The sequence below is a fragment of the Amphiura filiformis genome, chromosome 6 (assembly GCF_039555335.1).
Source record: "Amphiura filiformis chromosome 6, Afil_fr2py, whole genome shotgun sequence".
In the NCBI taxonomy this organism is placed as follows: Eukaryota; Metazoa; Echinodermata; class Ophiuroidea; order Amphilepidida; family Amphiuridae; genus Amphiura; species Amphiura filiformis.
Genome location: NC_092633.1, coordinates 32,256,920 through 32,282,428, shown reverse-complemented (window position 1 = coordinate 32,282,428; position 25,509 = coordinate 32,256,920). Strand labels below are relative to the sequence as shown.

General features: G+C 36.9%; 1 protein-coding gene across 3 annotated transcripts; it reads left to right on the top strand.

Annotated features, from left to right (window-relative positions):
- The first annotated feature begins 91 nt into the window (after positions 1-91).
- Positions 92-25,509, top strand: LOC140155283 (pre-mRNA-splicing factor CWC25 homolog). 3 transcript variants are annotated; one of them, XM_072178052.1, is made up of 11 exons: positions 92-283; positions 5,000-5,073; positions 6,209-6,381; positions 7,349-7,463; positions 8,356-8,450; positions 15,363-15,432; positions 16,550-16,804; positions 17,656-18,200; positions 18,246-18,480; positions 19,659-19,720; positions 24,598-25,509. In XM_072178052.1, exons 2-11 carry the CDS (start codon positions 5,056-5,058, stop codon positions 24,704-24,706), a joined length of 1,677 nt encoding a protein of 558 aa, XP_072034153.1. In that variant the 5' UTR covers positions 92-283; positions 5,000-5,055; the 3' UTR covers positions 24,707-25,509. The 3 variants fall into 3 exon arrangements, with proteins under 3 accessions (XP_072034153.1, XP_072034152.1, XP_072034151.1); XM_072178051.1 differs by having other exon boundaries at positions 93-252; positions 17,656-18,480; XM_072178050.1 differs by having other exon boundaries at positions 93-283; positions 17,656-18,480.

Below are 25,509 nucleotides of genomic sequence, written 5' to 3'. Positions count from 1 at the left end.
AAAGATGACAACCCCCGTAAATTGGTACCCACAAAAGGTCAGACCTGTGGGGTCAATACACATTTTCTGGTGACGTTGCAGATATTGTAGTGGGTCAAAGTGCACTTCACATCACGATTCTGCAACTCTGTTTTGTCCTGATGTGTGTGTGTGTGTTGCACAGGAAACCCATGAACCAGAAACCTAATCCATGTGTTCACCGGGTGTAGTCACGGTACATGAAGATCTTCTTCTCCAGTGAAATTTTGTAAAGTGAGTCTTCTCTTGAGACTCTGAATTTATGGTAATATACTTTACTTGTCTACAAACCGTGCGCAATATGGGGCCAGCCTAGCTCGAGATACTCTAGCTAAAATACAGGTTTACATTTACTATTATCTTGCTGTATTTCAGCTAGAGCTCCAAACGACAAGCTTCCGGGTTTTTTTGGAGAACAATACTGTTACGTAAGATGAAGAAGAAACCCGCCTCGGAGCCCGCCCTACTCATTATTTCATTGACTGTACTTATTGCAATTTGCCTCCACACATTACGTAATCAACACAAAGCTTTTGTGAGGATTAGTGAGTGGGTAAGAAATTGACAGTGGAGGATAGGAAGGACACGCCGATTGTTAGTTGTCAATCATGAAATGCCACAACGTATTAATATTTTACTGCGTGGCATTCCGCCCCATTCCGCAAACACCAAGACAAATTATGCCATATTTTTCCAAAGATCATCTCATATGAAGTAAGCTGAATGCGATCTGTACTTTTGTAACATTCCGATCGCTTTTGATCACCTATTATCGGCGAATTTGCTTGAAAACACGCGAGTTCATGTTGTGTAAACATAATTAGCATATACACAAATGAAATTACGATGCAATACAATGCAATTTGAATGCGCAGCAGATCTACATGTATAGAAATAACGTTGCCCGGTTTTATGCAGAATTAGACCCTGTCTGGGCCAGCCAGGGCCGGTAAGGGGCTGTGCAATAATTATGAGCCCCTGGGGGGTAAAATTTCCAAACGGCTTGCCAATAATCGCTTGCCCCCGCCCCCTCTCTCGGCCCGCCAAAAATCGCTGCCCCCCCTTGTAGAGAGTCCAGTTAGTTTCCTGATTTCTGAATTTGTATCTGGAAGCACGTAAAACACACACAAGATTCAGAATTGTCGTATGTTTTAAACATGATTTGTATATATTCAAATGGAAAAATAAATTATGATTTGAAAAATCTTTCTTAACTATATGATGTTTTTTCCAAAAAAGTCCATATAATCATAGATTAATGCGATAAATATGGTGTACCTTCAGAGCGACAGATTAGCAATAGATGCATTCGTCGCCATCTTGTCACCTGAGCTTCCGGATGTGACGGAGTTTTTGGATCACATCTCATTTATTTTTAATAAGGTTATTAATTATTTTAAACTGTTGTGATTTGGTAGTTCACGGCATCTTACGAATGGTAGTGCGCTTTGGCAAAAACGGCATTGCTCAATTCATAGCGAGCGTGTAGAAGAATTAAAATATCACAGATATACTTTTATAGGTGCTGCGGTTCTTGAGTTACGTTGTAAAGAGGGCTGAAACAACAACACTTTTGTAAAACGTACATAACTCATTAACAACAATAAAGCAAGTTTGCAAAATATACGATTTGTAGAATGAACTATTACTTTTGCAAAAAAACAAGGTATTAATTTTCAATAATATATTGATCTAGATAATGAAAATTATGTGTACCGCGGGGTGGTGAATTTATAGGGGGGGCAAAGATTTTTTGGCAGGCCAAAAGGGGGGCAAGCATTTTTTGGCAGGTCGAAAGGGGGAGTCAAGCAATTTTGGCAGGTCGAAAGGGGGGGGCGATTTTTTTGGCACAGATATTTTGGGCATCGTTTCTATAATATGCCCTAAAAAGGTGTAGGAAAACATTAGGAACACGTTCAAATATGCAAAATTTCCTGCTCGCTACGCTCGCATTATATGATAAGACAATTTAAGGTTATAAATTAGGGTTCCCTAAAATCTTAGTGTGTAAGGGGGGCAAAGATTTTTTGGCACATTGAAAGGGGGGGGCAAAGGTTTTTGGCACGTTGAAAGGGGGGGGGCAAAGATTTTTTTAGTGCGTCGAAGGGGGGGCAAGCGATTTTTGGCAGACTACTTTGAGAATTCACCACCCCGGGGTACACATAATTATTGCACAGCCCCGAACCTCTGACCTAGACCAAAATCTGAGATTATAATGGGATAGGCAAAAGAATTCCCCATCCGGCAATAATAAATACCCGTTGATAAAGCATGAACGGTAGTCAAAAGCAATTTCTGAGGCACCAAAATCAAGGTAATTTTTTCTGATTTTTCTTGTCAAAAGCCTTATAATTCGGTTAAATATAAAAGAGTCCATGAAACCTATGAAACTGGTATTAGATTAAATGATAGACTTTCAAGAAGAAGTTGGCCAAGTTGCAGAGCAATCGGAGGTTGCGGTAAAATGCGAACCATGATTTTGTAGAGGGAGGTACTGTGGTAAAATGCGAAGTACGGGGAGTGTAGCGGTGTGTTGCCATGCCATGCCATGTGCCTTGTCGCATGGTGCATGCCATGTGCCTTGTCGGGTTGACGCCGGGTGGGAGATGTAGCGCATTATCGGGTCATGGGGGCAAGGATAAAAATGAAGAAGGCACACTTAATACAAGTGATATTATTTTTGTTACTACTTTGAATCATTTCTATGATAATTTAAGAATCTGTGTAATATTTAAAAAAAAAATTTTCACTTCCTTTGTATTTTTTTTTTTTTTTTTTTGTTTATTAGTGCAGTGTCAGATGAGCTTCACAAACTAAAGACAATGAACATTTTGCATGAGGGCTTCAGAGAAAAATGAGAAAAAAAACATGTCAATGAATTGATATTATTTATGTTACCGTACTACTTTTAATCAACTCCAGTATTTTAAGAATCTCTGTTCTAAACTTTAAATAAAAATAATGTTTGCTTTTTTTCCGCATATAGGCCCGAAGTTTGGGGTGACTTGAGAAAAAATAAAACGCACACAACAGCACTTCATACTATGTAATCATATTGTTACTTTTTTTATTCAATAATTGTCAATATGATATTACAGTAACTAGTTGTCTTTTTAACTCCCTTTCCAAATTTATTAGATTTCAAATAAATTTTGAGACAGTAATCGACATAATAGGGACTTTGTTGCACACATTCCAGTTGGCCGCAGTGACAGACACCAAAACCTATACGCACACAACTTTATTTCACTTCAAGCTACTGAGCTGATTTAAAGACTGTTGGTTTTCTCTTTAAATTCTCTTTGCAGTGATACCAAATTTGATAAGGTTCGCTTAAAAAAAGGCAAAAAGTGCCAGACTCCCTACCTCTTGGCCCGCCAAAAAATATTTGCCCCCGGCCTTGCACATATGCCAAATTTTTGGGATCCCGATTTGCAAACTTTAAATGGTCTATATACATGTTATGAAAAGCAGCTTAGCAGGAAAATTTGCATATTTAAGGGTTTCCGAACTTTCTGTACGGTTTTCCTTAAAAAGCGCCCCAAGAATGTGTGCCAAAAATCGCTTGGCCCCCACTCTCAGCTTGCCAAAAATTGCTTGCCCCCCCTTCGGCTCGATCATGTTGCGGCGCGAGCGAGCAGGAAAATGTGCATATTTAAGGGTTTCTGTACGGTTTTCCTTAAAAGGCGTCCCAAGAATGTGTGCCAAAAATCGCTTGGCCCCCTCTCAGCTTGCCAAAATTGCTTGCCCCCCCCTTCGGCTCGCCAAAATTTCTTGCCCCCCCAATTTTACCCTCCCCAGGGCTCATAATTATTGCACAGCCCCTAACCTTTGATATTATTGCCATAGCTTACAGATTTCCTTTACAAATTAAAGCATAAGTTGCTAAACCATCCAGCTCATATTATTTTGCGCAAGGTCCTACATTAACATATGCACACGCACACGTGACGGGTATGGGGGGAGTATTAAATGATTTGATAAAATTCTAATGTTTTTTTGTTTAATTTTGTATATATAAAATTATAATGTATCTTTCCTTTAGCGCTTAAAGGGACTTTGGTGTAAAGTAGTTGGTGTACAACCTCTGTTACGATTTGGCGAGGATGACAATTTTGTCATCCTTCTTGTCTGTTTACAAACAGAGTTTCAAAACTGTTCCGGTTGTTCAAAATAAGTAGTAGAAGTATGGTCCACAATCGAGTGATTTATGCAGCACGAATAGGGGATTAAAAGCTGTGAAGTGCCAGGACCATGTGCTTCTTTTGTCTAGTTCACCATCAAGATTTTGAATGGAAACAGTTCAGGCCCAGAACAGGGTTGTACATGTAGCTAGCCAAATTTTAGTGCCGGCTAAAATTAAGAGAAAATTTAATCAGATTATCAGAATGCCAGTTACTTGACAGTAATGGCATTTGACAGCTGTTTTGAGGCAAGACTAATTCCCTTTAGTGCCGGTCGGTCAGGCCGAGTAGTATACTGCTGACCAGCGCAGACCACCGTGGCTACAACCCTGGCCCAGAACATTATCATGTCACTGTCAGTAATTGAATTTTGTTCTGGGACTGAATATTCAAGTAGTGTAAAGCCCTATAACTAAAAAAGCATGGTTTGTTGTTGTTGTTGTTGTTGTTGTTGTTGTTGTTGTTGTTGTTGTTGTTGTTGTTGTTGTTGTTGTTGTTGTTGTTGTTGTTGTTTAAACATGTACTATGTAGCTTTTTTGTTCAACTCCAAGTTGATTTAATTTTTGTATTGTGACTAATATCTTATTGTATAGTGGGCCTAGCTTTGTTCTTGAAGTCTAGGTTCAAATTTGTTCTCCGATAGCTTTATACTTTCGTTAGAGCAACAACAAGGCAAAAAATATTTTTAAAATTGTCGGAATTTTTTTCCAAAAATCTGTCAAAATCAATCCACTTCAGCCCAAATTTGGGCAAATTTTACATACAGCTAAAATATCATTTAACTTGATCCATTTCAGAAAAACATCTAGATTGAGTTGTTTACTTAGAGACAAGAAAAGGAGCTGCAGTCATCATGGGTGGTGGAGATTTGGTAAGTGATTTCTTAGTATTACAAATGTGGCCTCTGCTAGCCATAAATGATATACAGTTGTTGGTAACTACATGACTGTACCGGTATGTGACAGAATCTTGTCCAAAGGAGGCATTTTTGAAAATCGAGTTACTGTACTATAAAGCTGAAGCCGATCAATCAATACAAATCACTGAGGCAAGTTGAAGAAATCTCAGCTTCCCAATGATGTCACTTGACATGTGAATGTATCAACCAATCATTTTCAACCAACTATTTTGCTAATTAATTTACCTTTTTCAATTACTAATTTTCTGTGACGAATTCATTCAAAGCAATAAGCAATACTTATTGACAGCAATTAGATGTTCTAAAAATGTATTTTGTGGCATGATAATTGTCCATGATAATTGAAGTGTCCAACTTGCAAAGGTCCAGACCAGTGTAAAAGAACATTGTGATATATGTAAGGGCAAGGTCACCTGCCCAAATCCTAGAATAAACAGATGTTGGCCAGTGCCACCTCCCTGGCCAGTTGGCCTGGCTTACGATGTTTTCTTTTTATCGCTTTCCCCTGCATTATACAAGTAAAGTAGGTACATGTAATGGGGTAATGTATCCTGCACAAGCTAATAATAGTTATAACATAAAATAATGGTACCATACCGTAAGCGTTCGCCTAATGGCGCACCTGGGCTCCTTTGCCTTGGGGTAAATTTCATGTACAAATAGAGAGCCCCATCCTCTAAAAATCCCAACAAGAATTAAGGGTACCTACCCTTATTTTCTGATTGGATTTTTATGGGAGAGCACTTTTAGTTTGTGTCTAAAATTCCAGTTATATCAAGGAGTCCATAGCGCCATTAGGCTTAACGTTCTGGTATTACTTCAGCTTTCAAAGCTAATGAGTCATTTTGGTATGCATATAAGGTCAGGTTCATGTGTGATCTAACATTTGCAAACATACGTAATATATCCAGGTAGTTGTATGGCTACCCGGTCAATGTTACATGTCATTTAATATTTTATGTTGTATGTTTTCATGATTATACTTATGAACTTTATTCTGTGATTACATCACTGGTTTGAAGTGAAGTATCTTTGAGATAAGATTGACATATCATTTCAACATATTTCATTTCATTGACAATTGTAGAATATGAAGAAGAGTTGGCATCCTCAGCGTCTGGATAATGTGGAGAAAGTATGGCAGAGAGAAGAAGCACAAAAGGCTGAACGCAGACGAATGGAAGAATTGAGACGAGAGATCCAAGAAGAAAGGAGTGTTGAAGAAATGAGAAAGCGAGGAGAGGAAATGGGTGTTCTCAAGTAAGATTTAATAATATTTTTCTGCCACAACTGTAGGATTTTCATTATGATTTCATCTTATTTTCATTTGATTTATTACTTATTAAAATTTCATAAATGTATACTCTGATGAAGTGATGTAATAAATCAGATTAACTACCATAGCAATAGGTGAAAACAATTTTGAATATATTGCGCTACACTACAAGCAGGTTGCAATCATCACCTGTGATTGTTACAATACGGTACCAGTCTTTTCAAAGATACTAATCTTACAGGTGCAAGTGATCAGCATGATATGGTTCAATGCAGAGGTCCCGCTTGAACGTACCAGTGCAGCACGGTATATTCAAAAATTGTTTTCACCTATTGCTATGGTAGTTAATCTGGTTATTACAGCGTATATAAGCATAAACTTGTATACAATCTTTGTTTAGAGACAAGCTATTCTTTGTGGTTCACCTGCGTAGTGACGTCAGTGCTTATTCAAGGTTGTGCTGCAAGTGTGCCAATAAACCACCATTGTGCATGTGTGTGTACACTATGCGAGATTGATTTTACGTGCGCATGCCATTCTATATTGCAACCAGGGAAATATGCAAGTATGTCACTACTGAACTTCAGTCGGACCAATGTGTAGTTTGCTCATGTGTCATCTTTTCTATTTAAGTCAGAAAATATCTTGTTTTTGCCTACAGGATTTGTGTCAAATCAGTTGCAAAGTACAGTGTAGGTTCAAAGTGAAAAATAGTAAAAAGGCAATATACTAGGTAGATTTATGATTTGTGTTTGATGTGTGTTATTGATATCATCTCACTTGTAAACTCTTTGAGATAAATATTTTGTTAAGCATGTTATGCATGATTAATATAATTTGTGGATTTCTCAATAAAAATTGAAATGGGTGGTGATTTAAATTAATCTACAATGTAATAAAAATGAAAACAAACTTTTTTGAATGTTTATTTTGAATTTATTTATTTTTTAGAAAGCAAAAAGATCGCCTTGATTGGATGTACAAAGGACCTGGAAACAATGTCAACAGAGAAGACTATCTACTGGGTAAAGAAATTGACACAGCTGTGATGGACAAGCCACCTACTGTAAGTAACTGACATATGGAAATATTAAATGAGATGATTGCCATGCAAATATCCATTATAAGGTCACACATCTTGAGACACTTCTTTGCAAAATTCTTTTGAAAGCTGCATAGTAATAATAGTACATATATGATACATGTATTTTATTTAACACATCCTAATAAGTAGCCTGTATTGTGTGATACACGTGCAGGGTCACCCCACACTGGCAGGATGCATGGATTTTTTAATATTCATTGCAGCAGTTGGTTAATGTTGTCATTCATGTCCTTGGCTATTGCCTCTTGAAGGTCGCATTAAGTGCATCATGTACCCCCTGTGCCCTTTGCATGCTAGATCAGTATGACAGTAAGCCATTGAAAGCTCCAGTTCATTTGTATTACATTTGATTTAATGATTCAACTTTTAAAATTTTACCAATTGATTGTTGTATTTAGGTACTTGTCCAGAGGATGTTTAAAGACATTCCCATAACCCAATGGGGTTTCTGACCTTGGTATGTCGGTCTTTTGTACACATGTACTACAGTTGACCATACCTTGCATTGGGATTGTGTGCAAATATCTGGTATTTTCATCCTATTATTTAACATTCAAAACATTGAGACTTATGAATAAAATTAATGCAGTGGGACAATATGAATGTTTCCTGTAAGAAAATCAAATATAAAGTCTCAACTATTAGCTCGTTGGCTGCAGTTTTAAAATTACCATTTTGTGTGTGTGGCAATGGGGACTTTGCCTTTAAAATTAGATTATATTGATCAAATTTCCCAATTATAGTGCATTGTAGGAATGCCTTTAAGCCTCCTCTGGTTCTTGTCTGTACCTAAATCAATGTTGCATAGTATGCATGTACTTATTGTCTGTACATTAATGTTTTATGTTTGTAGAAGCCTACAGAAGATGCCAGTGAATCAGTACCTGCACAGAGTGTGACTGTTGACATTGCAGTTAAGGTCAGGGAGGATCCTCTATTTGCTATCAAGTAAGCAAATTATTGTTCTTTATAATGATGCACTTACTAACTACAATGTTAACTTGACATAAACACTAACCCCAACTGTAACCCTAGTCCTCACCCAAACTTACACATTAATCCTAAAGCAAAGGTATGTGAAATATTGGTTATGCTGATATATATGGCTCAAAATAAGCTAAGGTGTCATAAAAGTGTAACACACAATTATTTTTCCAGCTCTTTTCTTTTGGTCTCCAACCAGGTTTAAATTATAGTATGCACATATATCGTTCATAGTACACTAAAAGAAAGATAAGTTATAGACCATTTACTTCACAAATTTAATTTTCTAGCCCTTACGTGACGTTATATTTGACAGACACAAATTTTGATGATTTTCTGCAATCAAATAAAAATTTATAAAGTATTACATAAGGTATTTTGTGGTTATTTAGGTGTAGGACCTACAGCAACTGATTGTGGAAAAAATGTGTCCAAATATTACAATAAGGAGGATAAATTGTTATAAATAAAATATGTGTGTCTGTCAAGCCATAACATACGCAAGATGTCTGTCAAATGTAACATACAGAATAATAATTTGGCAAAAACAGTAGTTCAAGATGGGAAATTGAATAAAGATCACATGCAGTTTATAAATCACATGTTTTAAAACACTTTTATAAACTCTAAACTATCATCATAATGTGAACATCAAGTGATTTTTAATTTTTTTAAACGTATTGCGTATGTTACTTTTGACAGACACATACAAATCTTGCGTATGTTACTTGTGTACAAATGTTTGACAGACAACACTTAACAATGGATTGTGTCATCAAAAAAGCTTCTCCTCACAAAGTGATAGTGCCACAAAGCTAGGTGGAGCTAAATGCTATGGGGTCACTCCATATCAAATCAAGGAGGCGCCCACCTGACCCCCTCAGATTTGCTTTATATTTTAGTCATATGTTGTACCTGTAAAAATATTAAAACCTGCAAATTTGAGGTCTGTAGCTCTTACGGATTTTCTGTGGCAGGCATTTAAAGTTGGAGTAGGGAGGTCTAAATTTGGACCCAAAAGTTACCCTTAAATAAATTTCATCTTTGGGAGTCTGTGCCTTCTTTATAAAAAAGAAAGAGAGGTCTGAAACTTTGCATACACACTAACTGCATGCCCAATTTGTCAAAAAATAAAAAATAAAAAAATTCTGTAATTGCGCGTTGTTTCACGGGGTCATTAAATATGCAAGAAAAAATGTAATGTTTTGTAAACTGGCAAGTTTAGCCCCTAACTTCACATTTTTTGTCAGATTAATATTTTTTTGTTCTCACCGATGCTATATATAGGATAAATACAAAACAGCCCCAAAAAATTGGGGTCACAACTCATTTACATTTCAACAGCGCCCTCACGAAGATGAAATTTATTGCAAATTCAACATTTTCAGGGGGCCCAAAGTCGATGTGGTCCACCTTCAAAATTTATAAAACATCACTTTTATATAACTACTAGTCTTAAATTACAACTTTGCTAAGTCCCAGTAATTGTATAGGTTGACTTCATATAAAGTGACAAGCCCAAAGTTGACCATTTTCTTATGATTGCATGTAGTGCAAATGGGCCGAATTCGGAAGGCTTGAAAGTCAAATTGGCCACAATATTAAAAATAAATGATTAGATGAGTAGTTATTGGCCCTATTTACTTGTATTTCCATTTCGCTTTCAATATATACAGATTTTCTATGGTAGCCATTTAAAGTTGGAGTGCAGCGCCCTCACGAAGATGTTTTGTAAACTGGCAAGTTTAGCCCCCTAAATTCACATTTTTGTCAGATTAATTATTTTTGTTGTCACCGATGCTATATATAGGATAAATACAATGCATACCCAAAATATTGGGGTCACAACTCATTTACATTTCGAACAGCGCCCTCACGAAGATGAAATTTATTGCAAATTCAACATTTTCATGGGGCCCAAAGTCGATGTGGTCAACCTTTAAAATTTATAAAACATCACTTTTATATGACTACTAGTCTTAAATTGCAACTTTGCTCAATCCCATTAATTTTATAGATTGACTTCATATAAAACGACAAGCCTAAAGTTGACCGCTTTTCTTATGATTGCATGTACTGCAAATGTGCGATTGGAAGGTTTAAAAGTCAAAATGGCCACAATATTGAAAATAAATGACTAGATGCATAGTTATTGGCCCTATTTACTTTTATTTCCATTTTATTTTCAATATTGGGGTCAATTTGACTTTCAACCTTCCGAATTCGGCACATTTGCACCCTTTTTGCACTACATGCAATCATAAGAAAATGGTTAACTTTGGGCTTGTCATTTTATATAAAGTCAACCTATACAATTACTGGGACTTAGCAAAGTTGTAATTTAAGACTTGTAGTTATATAAAAGTGATGTTTTATAAACTTTGAAGGTGGACCACATCGACTTTGGGCCCCCTGAAAATGTTGAATGTGCAATAAATTCCATCTTCGTGAGGGCGCTGTTCGAAATGTAAATGAGTTGTGACCCAAATTTTTTGGGTATGCACTGTATTTATCCTATATATAGCATCGGTGACAACAAAAAATAATTAATCTGACAAAAAATGTGAATTTAGGGTGGCTAAACTTGCCAGTTTACAAAACATTACATTTTTTTTTTCATTTTTTATTACCCCGTGACACAACACGCAATTACAGAATTTTTTATTTTTTATTTTTTTGACAAATTGGGCATGCAGTTAGTGTGTATGCAAAGTTTCAGACCTCTCTTACTTTTTATAAAGAAGGCACAAACGCCCAAAGATGAAATTTATTTAAAGGGCAACTTTTGGGTCCAAATTTAGACCCCCCTACTCCAACTTTAAATGGCTGCCACAGAAAATCCGTAAGAGCTACAGACCTCAAATTTGCAGGTTTTAATATTTTTACAGGTACAACATATGACTAAAATATAAAGCAAATCTGAGGGGGTCAGGTGGGCGCCTCCTTGATTTGATATGGAGTGACCCTATGTCATGTAGCATAATTAGCTGTATTACCCTAGTTTAGCAGGAATTACAGCACCGTCTTGCGTATGTTACTATTTGACAGACATTTCAAGAAAAATTTTAAAATTGTTATATGTTCAAAAAAGATGGCAGCCACTTACAAATTGATTATAATATGGAGAAATGAAGTTATTTACAATAGATTTACCCTTTAGTTTATGCTTCAAGTCTTTGTTTATAAAAAACTGAGGGACTTCAAAATCAATCAAAAGTTTGACAGACAATAGTAACATACGCAAGGCAAACTTTTAAATCCTTTTTTTGATCTGTTAACTTATAATTCATAATGCCTCTTTCTGTTTTTTTGATTGGTTTACTGCACCATTTTGGAAAACAGGTCACATGAATTTCTATAAGGATCCATAAAAAAAATTAAAAGCTGTTGAAAAAAGGCATCTCTTGGCATGTTACAAATAAAAGTGTAAAAATAGGCATTTTTACAGCTATTTTTATTATTTTTATTATTTAGAGTGAAAGGATTTTACTTAAATTGTGTATGCTATGTCTTTACGACCTAAAATTGCCACTAAACTAGCAAATATTCCATTTCTATAATTATTATTTTAAAAAAAGATGTCAAAATATATGGCTATAATATGACACCTTAGCATATTTTGAGCCATATATACACACATACCGCGGAAAGTAGGCATGTTGCCTATGGGAGTCAATGCTAAGTCAGGTTTGCATGAGCGAACTTAAAAATAGCGCAAAGAGTAGACAAAAGATACTTCGCGTGTATGATAAGCGATGTTGCCAGGTCTGAATGCTGTACCAGCATCAGCTGAATTTGAGTACGCTTAGAGGGCACAGGCATGGAAAATTCCAATCTGTATGTTTATTAATCTACATGTATGCATACACACATATCACTCTATAAATGGGCCAAAACCACAAATTGCTTTTGTTGTTAAGTCATTAGCTGACATTTCTCTGGTTGTGATCAGTCAAGTATACTTTCAGCTTCTCTGCTAAACTATAGTCCAGTGTCACACTTTTCAGCAGAGGATTGCTTTTAAATTGTATATCACATTGCCTCTATAAGCCTTTTTGAAGATGGCGGACACAATTGGAGGGCGATGTTCAGTTTGGATTTATAAAGCCTTTTGAAATTCCTTGGAAATTTGAAACCTGAAAAAAATGTCGCCCTCCTTTTGTGTCTGTCAAAAAGGCACAATCTTACCTAATGGTTAACATATGGATGGTGTACATTTTGAGTTGATTCTTGTTTGTTCGTATTTTTCTTAGTTGTATGTTTCTTCACTATTTTGTTTTATGGTACCTTGAATCGGTCCTATAGAAAAGAATATTGTAATGCGTTTGGATCTACTTACATGTACATGTTTGCTGCTGTTTAAAATAATCAAATGTTGTAGAATACATATATTAACCGCTATATCAAATGAAAAAGTTATCATAGGCCTTATACAAGAGTGCTCAATACTAACATTACTGCCAGTAGAGCTAATTATAAAATAATTAAATAAGTTTAATTAACACATCATGGCCACTACTCCGAGTTTCATGCTACAAGCATGTAGCAATCATCAGGTGGAATGATATGACAATGATCACACAGTCTTATTTTTTCTTAGCACGGTTGGCTGGTTTGTATCCATGACGACATTTAGATACTAGCTCAGATCTTTTATTGAGGGCACTTGAGCTATTGGTTTTTTTGGCAAGTAGGATTGCCAGCTTTTCATCAATGCATAAATTACAGTTACCAGATTGCCTCATACAAGTATTTGATTTGTGCACAATTTCCCAATTGATGCTGTAATCACTGTTTTGTTGCTTTAATTTCCAGATATATTTTGATAGCTCAGTTTCTTTTTCATACTTACTGTGCCTGAATGACTTAGTATGATTGTTATAGCGACCCTTGAACTTTCCCCCCGATAAGCCCACATAAAACATAGATGTATTGCCCGATTGGACGGTAGCCCTATATATGATGCTCTCTGTTAAGCATTTCCCTTTAAGGGGGCAGCTGCTTTTAGTCCTGCAATTGCACTCCTTCTTAGGAGTGTTCTTGGCTTTATTCCTGATACGAGTGTTATGCGATCTCGTTATAGAGCCCATATTAAGCATGCAGCTATAGCTGACCTTCATACTGTTCTTATTAAAGATCTTGTTTAGCTTGCTTCCCGCAGGGAAATGCTTTATGATTAATTTGAGGAACTTTCCTCCTACATTTGATTTTACATTGTTGCTAAATGGCGGGTTAAACCAAATTGTCTTTCTTTTTCTTGTTCTATGTTTGTTATTACTTCTTCTATTGCTTGCTGTGTTGGATTCTTGATTGCTCTCCTCGTACGTTATTTCTTTCGAGTAGCCGCTATCTTTAAGCGCTTCATTGTAAATATCCGCAGCATTGTTGAAGACGTCTCTACTAGAAGAGATGTTGGATATTCTCTTCCCAATACCTGATGGTATATTCTTAATTATAGACGGGGTGGTTCGAGTTAGCATTTATGTACATAGGGGGGGTTGTTTGGTTTTCTGTATGGTTTATGAATACCAGTACTGAGGTCCAGATTTACATCAAGGAAGTTGACCGCTTTGAGGTTAGTTTCTACAGTAATTTTCAGATCAAACAGCTTGAATATTTGTATGATTCTTTTCCTTGTACGATCTGCCTCACTACCAGAACATTGCTTAAGCACTGCCAACCCGTCATCACGGTATAAGCCAACGCTATGAGCCCCGAGTTTGGATTTGAGCTCATGAAGGATAAATAGGCCGACTAGCTCACAAATTTCTGCGCCGTCAAAGGCACCCATCGCTACGTCAAATGCACTAGCGCTGCCTCTCTTGATCCATGGCTTGCCATTACCGTCATACATGACAGTTTTCCTTGCGTGCATAATTGTGTTATGCTCTAGCTCGGATATGCTAGTAAATTGCCTTGCCCATTCCAAGGTTTTTAAGGGATCTAAAATGAGCGTTTATTGCGTTTCGATAGTATTTTTTGTGGCACATGAGAGCACCTCAGACCTATCGAATTGTATTCTGAATACGAAGCATGTCTTTCTGATATCAAATAATTTTCTTTTTTTGAACATCACAATATAATACAAATTTTATGACAAATTATAAAATTTGATATTTTTTCTAATTTTGATATATAACAGTCCTCGAAGTAATTATATAAATCTAATGATATATTTTAAAGTGTATGTAGCAGGGAGGAAAAGCCGACGGTCAATTGAAAATTTTGACCTTTCATATTGAAGATATGGATTTTTTCCCAAAAAGACCTAATTTTGTTTGGTGTTTTGGGAAAAAATCCATATCTTCAATAATGAAAAGGTCAACATTTTCAATTGATCGTCGGCTTTTCAACCCACCTACATACACTTTAAGTATAAATCATCAGATTTATAAAGTTTACTTCAAGTACTGTTAAATATCAAAAATATCAATTTTTAATGATTTGCCATAAAATGTGTATTAAATTGCGAATTTCAAAAATTCAAAATTATTTGATATCAGAATGACATTCTTCGTATTCAGAATGCAATTCGATATGTCTGATGTGCTCTAATGTCCCAAAATAAATACTGTCCAAACGTTCATACCCCAGCCCTTAAGAGGAGCTCTTCTGAAATCGAGGGATAGTAATCTACTATATCAAATACAAGGAAAGAAAGGTTCTTTTTGTTGTTTAAGCTATTGAACCAGTCCAGCACGGCTGTAGTATTGGGCCACTGATTTACTGTAGATTTTCCCCTTATTTCAGCATTAATTCTGTCGAGCATGATTTTACTTACTTTGCCTAGTTCAGATTTGGTGGGGTTGATTAATCTACACTTTGGGTTGTTTTACCGCTATATATGACTTTTATTGTGATCTTGTTCTCTATCAGGAAGCGTGAGATAAGTGGTCGAAAGGAACTCCTCAACAACCCAATACGAATGAAGCAATTGCAGCAATTGGTAAGAAAAATCTCCTAGACAACATTGAATAAGTGGCACAACCCCGGGCACAACATGGCACTGACTGTATTCAGGATTTGATTTTGCAATCATTAAACTTTTAACCCATCATAATGTAAGAAACCTGTCATAAAGTTACAGGTACTGTTGACTGATTGTAACATTATGATATGTTCCTGTTAGAAGTTTCTTATTTACAATGTATACCAATTGTAAACAGTGGTGACACTACTATTTTTGTTCCCCCCTCCCAGTTTGCGACCCCACTTTAAAGGCAAAAATCCAAAATTACAAATATTTCCACTTTTTGCATCAATTTTGTGCAAAATTTGTTAATTTTTCCCCCCTAAAATTCATGTTTCCCCCAAATGCCCCCCCCAAATTCCTGGTGCCGCCACTGATTGTAAATTTTCGTTGTTTAAAGGACATTACAATACACCACAACTGACAATGGATCTTTAGATTTACAATACGTCATAAAGTTGAGTGAAACGTAGCCCAGGTTCCAGCACTCTACTGGGAGGGGGGTGGGGTTCAGTGAGTTCAAAATGTGTTGTCATGGCCTTCATTTAAGATTTGATCTACTTCAAAGTTGAATAAGTGTTACAACAAGAATAATTTAGCAGCTATCCAAGGCATTTACTTTGCCTGTCTCAGGAGCAAACTCCCCAGGGGTGTAGCAAGCAGATGGACAAGGTGGATGAAGTCCAGGGGCCCCTGCAAAAGTGAAAATGATGTGGGTTAGGGATAGGGCTGATAACGGAGATGTTAAAAGGGACTGCACTTTCCTTGTCCATGGGCCCCCGAGGCTCTTACTACGCCCCTGAAATTCCCTGTCCGAAATGATGGATAGGCTGATGGCTTGTTGACACATGGCCATTTGACTTTGCATTGATATATTTCAGAGTTTTTTTATCAAAGCCCACTCTCATGCCTGATTGATTTACTCCTTGAATAATCTATGATAGCTTAAATAATGGTGGAACTAGGTTGATGTGGATCTATAGTAAGGAAGATTAAACAGCAGCAAGATATAAAGTAGCTGTATAAACTGTACATAGTATGTACATATTTACCACACTTTAAGCATACTAATACATATCATTCCATCTTGCAGCTCAAGAAAGAAGTGAGTAAAAAAGACAAGAAGAAGAGAAAGAAAGAGAAAAAGGAAAAGAAGAAACTGAAGAAGAAGAAACATCACAAATCTAAACACCAATCATCAGACAGTGATAGTGATAGCACCAGTGAAGAAGAATCAAGTCCAAAGAAGATACGGAGTAGGAGAGATAGAGAGTCACCAGTTAGATCATCTAGGCATCATCAGGGTGTAGAAAAGGCTAGTCACAGACAGTCTGGATATGGACTTATTGTAAGTAGGGCAGATTGATATCAATAGTATACCCAGGAATGGTGGACTCTGGAGGGCAGAAAGACTCCTGATCATGCTTATAGCCCAAAATTGACTGATTTTGCATGTTTTGGCATAAACACCCATTACATTGTGTGTGTACACCCTCTGCACCAACTGGATACGCCCCCAAATATGTTCTAGTCTAGGGGTTCCCAAACAGTAGATTTTGACCCCATTCGTAGGTGTAGCAAAATGGTCCAGGAATGCAGATGTGCCATGTAACACCATTTTGACATGAGTTTGTGAGTGGTCAGTCTTTCAAGAAATGGGACAGTGTTCCAAAATGAGTAAAAAAAACCCACTTCTAGTCCATATTTACAATCTGTGCTGTGCAGAAACAAATTATCATATACAAAAATGATGCTGCTACTTACTACTTGCAATATTTTTGCCACATGAAGCATATTACAATGTTAAGTCTTGTGTTTATTTGATCTTTAGCTGCATCACAAGTTTGAACCACACACTCCTCCACTCCAATCTAACAATGAGTCCAATGTATTGTTTCAAATCATTTGATTTCTTCCCTGGATATATGACTGCATTCACAAATTTGTGATGCACACAATTCTGTGTACTGCATGAAGGCACTGCCTTTAAAAGTCAGTTCTTAAAAGAACTCCCACTAGCTTGGCTTTTGTTCTTTAAGTGGGAGTGATTCTTTATCCTGTCTTGGTTGTTGGTCATGTTAAGGACAGTGTCTGAGCAATGTTAAAATTGAACATCATCTGTTCATCATCTGTTCGTCATCGTCATCTAATTTCTTTAAGCTAGATCTAAATGTAGTATATGTTGTTTCTCTTTTTCAGAGCAAAAGAAATGGGGAGGACAGTGGGCGACATAGAATAGATAGAGATTCCTCTGAAGAAAGACAGACAAAAGTACACAAGTACCATGAAAGAAGTAATCATGGAGACAAAAGTGAACATGAAAGATATAGAGACAGAAATAGGCGACAAAGTTCCCCTGATGTAAAAAGACACACGGACAAATACAGAGAAACAGGTAGGGGAGAGAGGCGTCATTCAAGGTCTAGATCAAGATCACCACAAAAGAGACAAAGATATCCTAGAAGTGTGTCCCCTAAACAAAGGAAAACATCAAGAAGTCCATCTCCAAGGCAACATAGAAGACAGGCAAGAAGTCCTCCAAAACACAGAAGATCAAGAAGCAGATCTCCAAGACAGCAGAGAAGGAAGTCAAGAAGTCCGCCACAAAGAAGGTCAAGCAGCCAATCACCTGAATATCAAAGGAGACGATCAAGAAGTTTGTCGCCAAGGCGTCAGAGAAGAAGGTCAAGAAGTGTTTCTCCAAGACATCAAAGAAGACAATCAAGAAGTCTATCACCACAGAGGTCAAGAAGTCCACCACTGATATCAAGAAGTCCACCACCACAGAGGTCAAGAAGTCCACCACCACAGAGGTCAAGAAGTCCACCACGGAGGTCAAGAAGTCGGTCACCAAAGTACCAAAGAAGACGGTCAAGAAGTGTCTCTCCAAACCAGACCACCAGACACAAGTCACAACCAAAAAAGAAGATGGACTCGGATGAGATGGCAAGGAAAAGAGCAGAGATGATGGAAAATGCCAAATGGAGAGATGACCAGCGCAAAGAACGGGTCAAGCAGTTTGAGGTATGTGACAAACTTATCTGTGTTTATCTCCTCTCTTGTTTTTTTTATTTGTCTCGTACACATTCCGTTAGCTTCTGTGTATGTCTTGTTTTCTCTTTCAATCTTCTTGTGTCAGCCTGTCTGTCTATCCCTGTCTGTCCCATCTTTCGTGTCCCCTCACACCTCTCCCTCCCTCCCTCTCTCTGTGTAAATAAATTGTAGCAAATGATACCAATTTCCGTAGTCCGGAATCCAAATTGCCCAGTGCATAATGCTATAGTTAAAGGCCCATTCAGTGATTTGCTCATCCGGACGATCGTAAAATTTTTTGGTACCTTTGTCATTGTCGTAGATGTGCTAACACAGCCTGCGAGTGGTTCAGCCGAAAGCCGTGTATTTAAGACAAAATAAGACATTTTACACAAGTCTGTAATTTAGATACTGACAGTATCTAAATTAGCTACATGTATTTGAATGGGGCTTCAACTTCGTTAGTACTGCTGTTTTCTTTGTTTTTTGCCAAATTTGTCATTTCAAAATACCAAATGACAATTTGAATGACTTATCCTTCACTTTTAAGCAATTTATAAACAATTTTAATTTTTTTACACTTGCGCTGGGATCACTGAATGGGTCTTTAATTCGCCATATTGATTTGTCACACATTTAGACCAAAATAGTGTGCATGTACCATTCTTTGCCAGCCACTCAACACTCAAACTTGGCGGAGTTTGTACTTTATAAGTGTAATATCTTTGAGATGTACAGATTCATCATTTGTGGTGTAAACTGATAAATGCATGATGCATGCTTATCAGAATAAATCGTCGTTTGCAACATATTGTGGCATATATGTGAAGGACAAAATATGTTTCAGAGCAAAACGTTTTTAAAGGATATACTACTAGTAACTCTTCCACTGTTATCTCTCAATGGCCCAATTCCATTTGAAATGGGAAGTTTAATGTTCAAACTATTAAACTGTATCTTTAATAGTTAACAAGGAATAACGATTATAGGATAATAGCTAGCTCTAAACCTTTACGCCATTATGTGAAACGGAAAATTTGGGAAAAATCACACTATGCCACTATTTGTTGTGACCGACGAAATACAGTTTGTACTATTATGTTACAGTATCCATTTATTTTGGACTACAAAACCTTATTATGTCATCCTCTTGTTTCCCCATCATTAAGGCTGAAGAGAGTGCTGAAGCAGAGGCGGAGAAAAAGAAATCAAAGAGTGCAAAGTTCTTGAAGTAAGTATGCCTTTTGTCAATTTTCTATGGGATATCCAAATAATGACAAATCTCTTTGTGAGTTATGGAGTCTTAATGTGACAGTGACAGGTTAGATAATTCAAAACAATGCTCAAAGTTGAGGCTTATGTGTATCAAATCAATATTAAAAAACAAGTTTCAGGAAATCATGCAATACTTTCTGAACTGTATGTAACTGTAATCACTCTTGTATATTATTGCGAGTTCCACAAACTGATGAATATCAGATTATTATAACCATAGCCCTTGACTTACATGATTCACCAGGTGTGAGGAACGACCATGGCAGCTTTGCACTGCAACAAAAATTGAAAATGCTGCCCTCTAATCATAAAGAGAAAAGAGTTTTTGTCAGTATGTGGTTGGAGCCATGACTATGTTTCATATATTGAGTTGTGAATATAATTAAGCAAGTGTGCACTTAAGGGGGTACTACACCCATCACATTTTTTTGCAGGTTTTTTGCATTTTGCGAAGAAATGAGAAAAAAAATTGGTCAAAGTGGTATGCAAAATGAAGGGCAAATCTTCTCGCTCTATTGGTGGCATTGATAATAATGTAGCTTACATGCTTTTAATGGTACAAGCCAAAGAGAGGTACATGAGGACCTTGTCACAATTTTGATAATTTTAACTATTTCAGAACTGATATCGTGAATCAACTTACACACACATATTATCACTTATGGTAGACTCTAAAAGTACCAAAATATTTTTTTTTTGGAAATGCATTAATTATGCACAGCTTTGAAAAGAAAAATTATGCATCAATTTCATGTTATCAATGAAATTAAACTTATTTTCCCCTTCCAGTTGACAATGATATGCAAAATTTGTGTTCGCAAGGCAGCACATTTGTTTCAGATTTCATAAGGTTGAAATTAAAGAACAGTCAATTCCTTGGTTTTCAGTATTAGGGTGAATTTGTGCTTAGTTTTCTGAGAAAATAGAAAAGCTTACTAAACGCGATTTATATGTGTGTGGCTATGTTCACAATGGTAACAACTCGATATTAAACTGATGGAACACCCTTACTTCTTTATATTTCGTCACTTACCTGTTGCCTACGATTATTCCTTCCATTTGAGAAAATCCATGTTTAAATCACGGTGAAAAACACTTAAAATCAGTGCACTCACAGCTCGGAAGACAAAAATGCGCGACGCCATATTTACTACTGATTTACTAATTGGTTAAGGTTGGGCGGTATCTTCTGCTTCTTCTGCTTAATTACTCCTCAACGCTACAATCGTAACCAGGCGAGGAGGGACTCGACACTGTCAATTTTCCGATACGCGTATACGATACGGTATACTTTACAGAATAGGCCTAGGCCTATAGAGTTATTTTATGGAACGTATTGACAAAAAATATTCGAAAATTGAAAACAAAAAATAAACGAATATTCTAATCTTTCATTCTCTATTAGCGACTTCAGGTAGCGAATAAATTGTGTGGTAGGCCTAGACTATATCCAACTCTAGTGTGATGCAGAATTCACTGCTTACTTGAAGTATAAATGATCCAGATCCAGATCTCGCAGCTGAGGCCTACGTCGCATTGTACACTGTATAGTGTTTTGATTAATCAAATGAATTGTCTATGGGATATTGCACTCAGCGGTACATCATGGCGAGCATAAGCGGCGCATGTACACGATAAAACATTTCAGGGTGTGCACTGTTTGTTATGTTATATTTAGGCCTATTACAATTAAAAATCTCGATTTTGAAAAATGTTACTTTAAATAACAATTGTTTTCTAATGTACTTGAAACGTCACAAAGCAGCGCCCTGTCATTCAAATTTAAAAGTGTATAGAAACTAGTTTACGCTTAGGGATTCTCATTTCATAAAATTTTTAACAATAGGATTTTTCACACACCCAAAGTTTTGGTGTCCTTGATCATTGTAAAGTGGCAATGTTCGATCCCAATAAAAGTAGGGCCTAATTGCAAATCTTTTACAAACTATTTTACAAAAAACACGGTTTAATATAATGTTACGAAAGATTTGAAACTAGCCAATTGTATTGGTTTTGTTTACAATTATTTTCAACACAAAAATTGTGTTAATAATGTTTTAAACTTAAATTGTCAACAGAAAGAGTCAGCTGATCATCAAGTTTTATGTCATCTTTTAACAAGAGTTGAAACAAAGGAACGCAAAGAATGTGCAAAGTTATTGACTTCGGCTAGCATCTTAAAATAAGCTTTGTTTCATTAATTTAAAAGAAAGTTGTTGCATCTTGTTGGTAAAGTGATCGATGTTTGCTACTGGTTTTATTATCACCTGTGTTGTTTGTGTTTACGATTCGTAATCCCACGAAGAGTAAGTTTAGTTCGTTAATGTTGTACGGTAGGCCTACAGCCACACGTGCACTCTGCAATCCCAACACATCAGGCGCGGATTCAGGGGGGAGAGCGCCGACTGGCCCGCTACCCCCCCCCCCCCAAAAAAAAAGAGGAAAGGAGAGAAGAGAAGAGAAAGGGGGGGGGAAGGAGAAGAGAAAAGGGAGAAAAGGTGGAGAGAAAAGGTTAAATTTCACGTAATTGAGTAGACCCATGCTTAATAAAAACCCGCACAGTCGGGTCGATCGGAAGTAGGTCCTATAATAATGGCCTCACCACCGTCACAAGACGGCGGATGACATGATCGAGCCGGCAACTTGTGAAACCGCCTCGGCCGTGGGCATTTTCCAATATAGTCGGTTAGTTTTGTGGGGTTCATTATCGAACCCCAACGGTTTTAGCTTGTATTTATATTATTTATCAACATAGGCCTATTTGTTTGTGACGGTTTTAAAATTTCAAAATAATCCCATTCAATTACACGGTTGACGATGAAAATTTACTGAATTTAGAGAATGCAATGCGCCACCACCTGGCCGCCACCGTGTTGCTTGAAGGCGGGTCCGCATCGTAAAAGCATGTGAAAATTACTATACGGGCCTGCCGATATGCAGGGTCCGGCTACATTTTGCCACCGTGACCAAAGTCATTATTAAGACGGACTCCATACCGACTTCATCGATTTATGCATGTTTTACCATGTTTACGAATCTCGAATTTTGCAAATTGACTTCGGCCCTTTTTTTTAAAATTTAATTTCCTATGTTGACAATTTATAGGGAAAACTTGTCCACGGAAGGTTTCATGGACCGTCATTTTACAAATGTGCGGCTTTTTCAAACTAAAATTTTACACACTAGTACCAAAATGGTCCACCAAATCACTTCAATTTAGTCTTCATTTTACCCTCCCCTCGTAATCGATATACAAGTGGCCATTTTCGCTTGCTTTCGCCGATTTATGTTTAAAACAATTTATAGGCCTACGATAATAGGGAAACTTGTCCACGAAAGGCTTTCACAAATTTTCGGCCGCCAAACTAAAATTTTACACTAGTAGGCCTAGGCATAATAGTGCCAAAATTGTCCACCAAATCGCTTCAATTAGATCTTCATTTTGCACACGTTTTTTTTTTTTTTTTTTCTGAGGGGGAACATCCTCCTCAGACAACCCCTCAAGTCAAGGCAAAGCGCGCTCCAGCCATTTTTTTTTTCATTTTATTTTATTTTTTCTACAAATTCGACCCACACCACCTGACTGCTCTAGATCGACAACCGGTACCAAAAGCTGGTATCGCCCATCCCTATGGAGATTGACTCGTACTCGCTAAATAAAAATCCCTTAAAAGGGATGAATAAGCGTCCTATCAACCAATCAACAAATTAAGACAAATAGGTGAAAACGATGTTTTTTCATAATTTTTTTTATTTCACATGATCCGTACATATATCGCCTAGCTATAAATGAAAAAATGTTTTTTTAGACCAATCAAATCAATATATGGGTGTAGTACGCCCTTAAAGCCATAATTGTACGATTTCCATCACATTTTAATTTTGTTTTTCTTCACTCAAAATGCTAAAATAATATTAGTAATAACTGTCAGGAAATTTTTTTTAACATGGAGTTCTACATGTATGGGATGCTTAATGTCAGATTATGACATGTTAAAATTGCTCTGTTGACCTGACAAACACTAACAAGTTTGGTTGATTCCATGTATTTGAGACAAGTGTAAACATTACAAATATGCACACACAACAAAAATCATGTTTAAAAAAAATCAATTTCATATTAATATAAAATGTACATTATGGCTTAAGGGGGGTACTACACCCCTGCCCAATTTTGTGGCTATTTTGCATTTTTCTCAAATATTATAGCACATTGGGGACAAGTAAGATTATGTATATTATAAGGGCAAGGGCAACAACTACTGCACTGGATATTTTATTTCAGCACAGACAACAGTTGTGGAGTTACAGTCAAAAATGAGGGAAAACCAATATTTGATCAATAAATCAATAACTACTTGCCTTGAGTTGCTGAATTTTCAGTACAGTAGTTGTAGTCCTTGCCCTTATAATATACATATCTTACTTGTCACCAATGTGCTATAATTTTTTAGAAAAATGCAAAAATAGGCACAATATTGGCCAGGGGTGTAGTACCCCCTTAAGAACTTACGAACCTCATGATATTGCTGTACATAAACTTGATTTGTGGGAAAACAAAGCTGCAGAAACCAATACTCTCTGTGTGTAGCTAGTCACAATAGTATGTTATTACATATTTATGCCAAAAGGATGGGTAAGTGTGTTCTGGGCAGGTGAGTTGCAGCATGAGTAGGTGTAGGGCCAGAAAGATATGAATACACAAGGAGTACCCATAATTTAGAGCAAGTACCTCACAGAAGCTGGTTGTGTAGATGCAAGCAATAAAAAGGAGAACTATCATCATCATAATAATAATACATGTTTCTTGTTGTAATTTTCTGTTTATTTCAGAACAATGAAGTTACCAGCAAGCAGTTCTGTTGAGGATCGTATTAAAAGTAATATACATAATATACAGAGAACTAAAGCAGCTCTAGACAAGAATTTTGCAAGGAAGTAGCAGTGTACTGTGTGCAGTAGTGGCATTGCCAGGATTTTTTCAGAGAGGCCAAGGTGACCAGGAAAGGAGAGGGGGGGGGGGGGGAAAAAGCAAAAATGGTTAAAATATCATGGCAGCCATCACCCCACAAGGGGGGGGTACAAGATGGTCCACAAGGGGCCAGCTACCCCCTTGGTTATGTTGAAAATGTTGCAAAGCATGAGGGTAGGCTACCCTCTAGATAATATACTGATTAGGACACTGCCTCTGTTGGGTTGAATAAATGGTATTATACCCAAGAGCTACCCGAGACTTCATTTGCAAGAAAGTACAACTGCTTAGTGTCTCTGATAAGCAAATTCTGGGATTACAAAGGTTATCCTAAACATAAACTGATTTGGGTAGTTTCTGTGTTGCTAGATAAATAGTTTATGGAGTATATTTTACCACCTTGATTGGCAACGCTCTGTTGTAAGTCCAGTGATCTTAATCATGTGATCACATCATATAAATTACAGCCATGAGAATTTTCAGCCTTTTGCTTGAATTCAGGCAGTTTTGTTGTCCAGATTTACATTTTTATTTTTTGCAGCCTGTTTTGGGCCTTTGGCAGAATCTATGCGCTTTTTCAGTCAGTTTTCAAAAAAGCCATTCTCATGCCTGAAATTGCTGTCCTCTCCACACACTGTCATATCCACAGAATTAAAACCAGAGAACCAGGACTCGACCGCCATCTTGATACAGGCATGGAGCAAAAATTGGGGGTATTCGGTTTCCCTCGGAATGCACTCGAGGCATTCGTTGTCATGCAAGCGCGACACGCA

What these genes read in the sequence shown, in the direction of transcription:
- LOC140155283 (XM_072178051.1), top strand. An exon ending in AGTCTGGATATGGACTTATT is followed by an intron (nt 16,805 to 17,655) that starts GTAAGTAGGGCA and finishes TCTCTTTTTCAG; the next exon opens with AGCAAAAGAAATGGGGAGGA. An exon ending in AACGGGTCAAGCAGTTTGAG is followed by an intron (nt 18,481 to 19,658) that starts GTATGTGACAAA and finishes CCCATCATTAAG; the next exon opens with GCTGAAGAGAGTGCTGAAGC.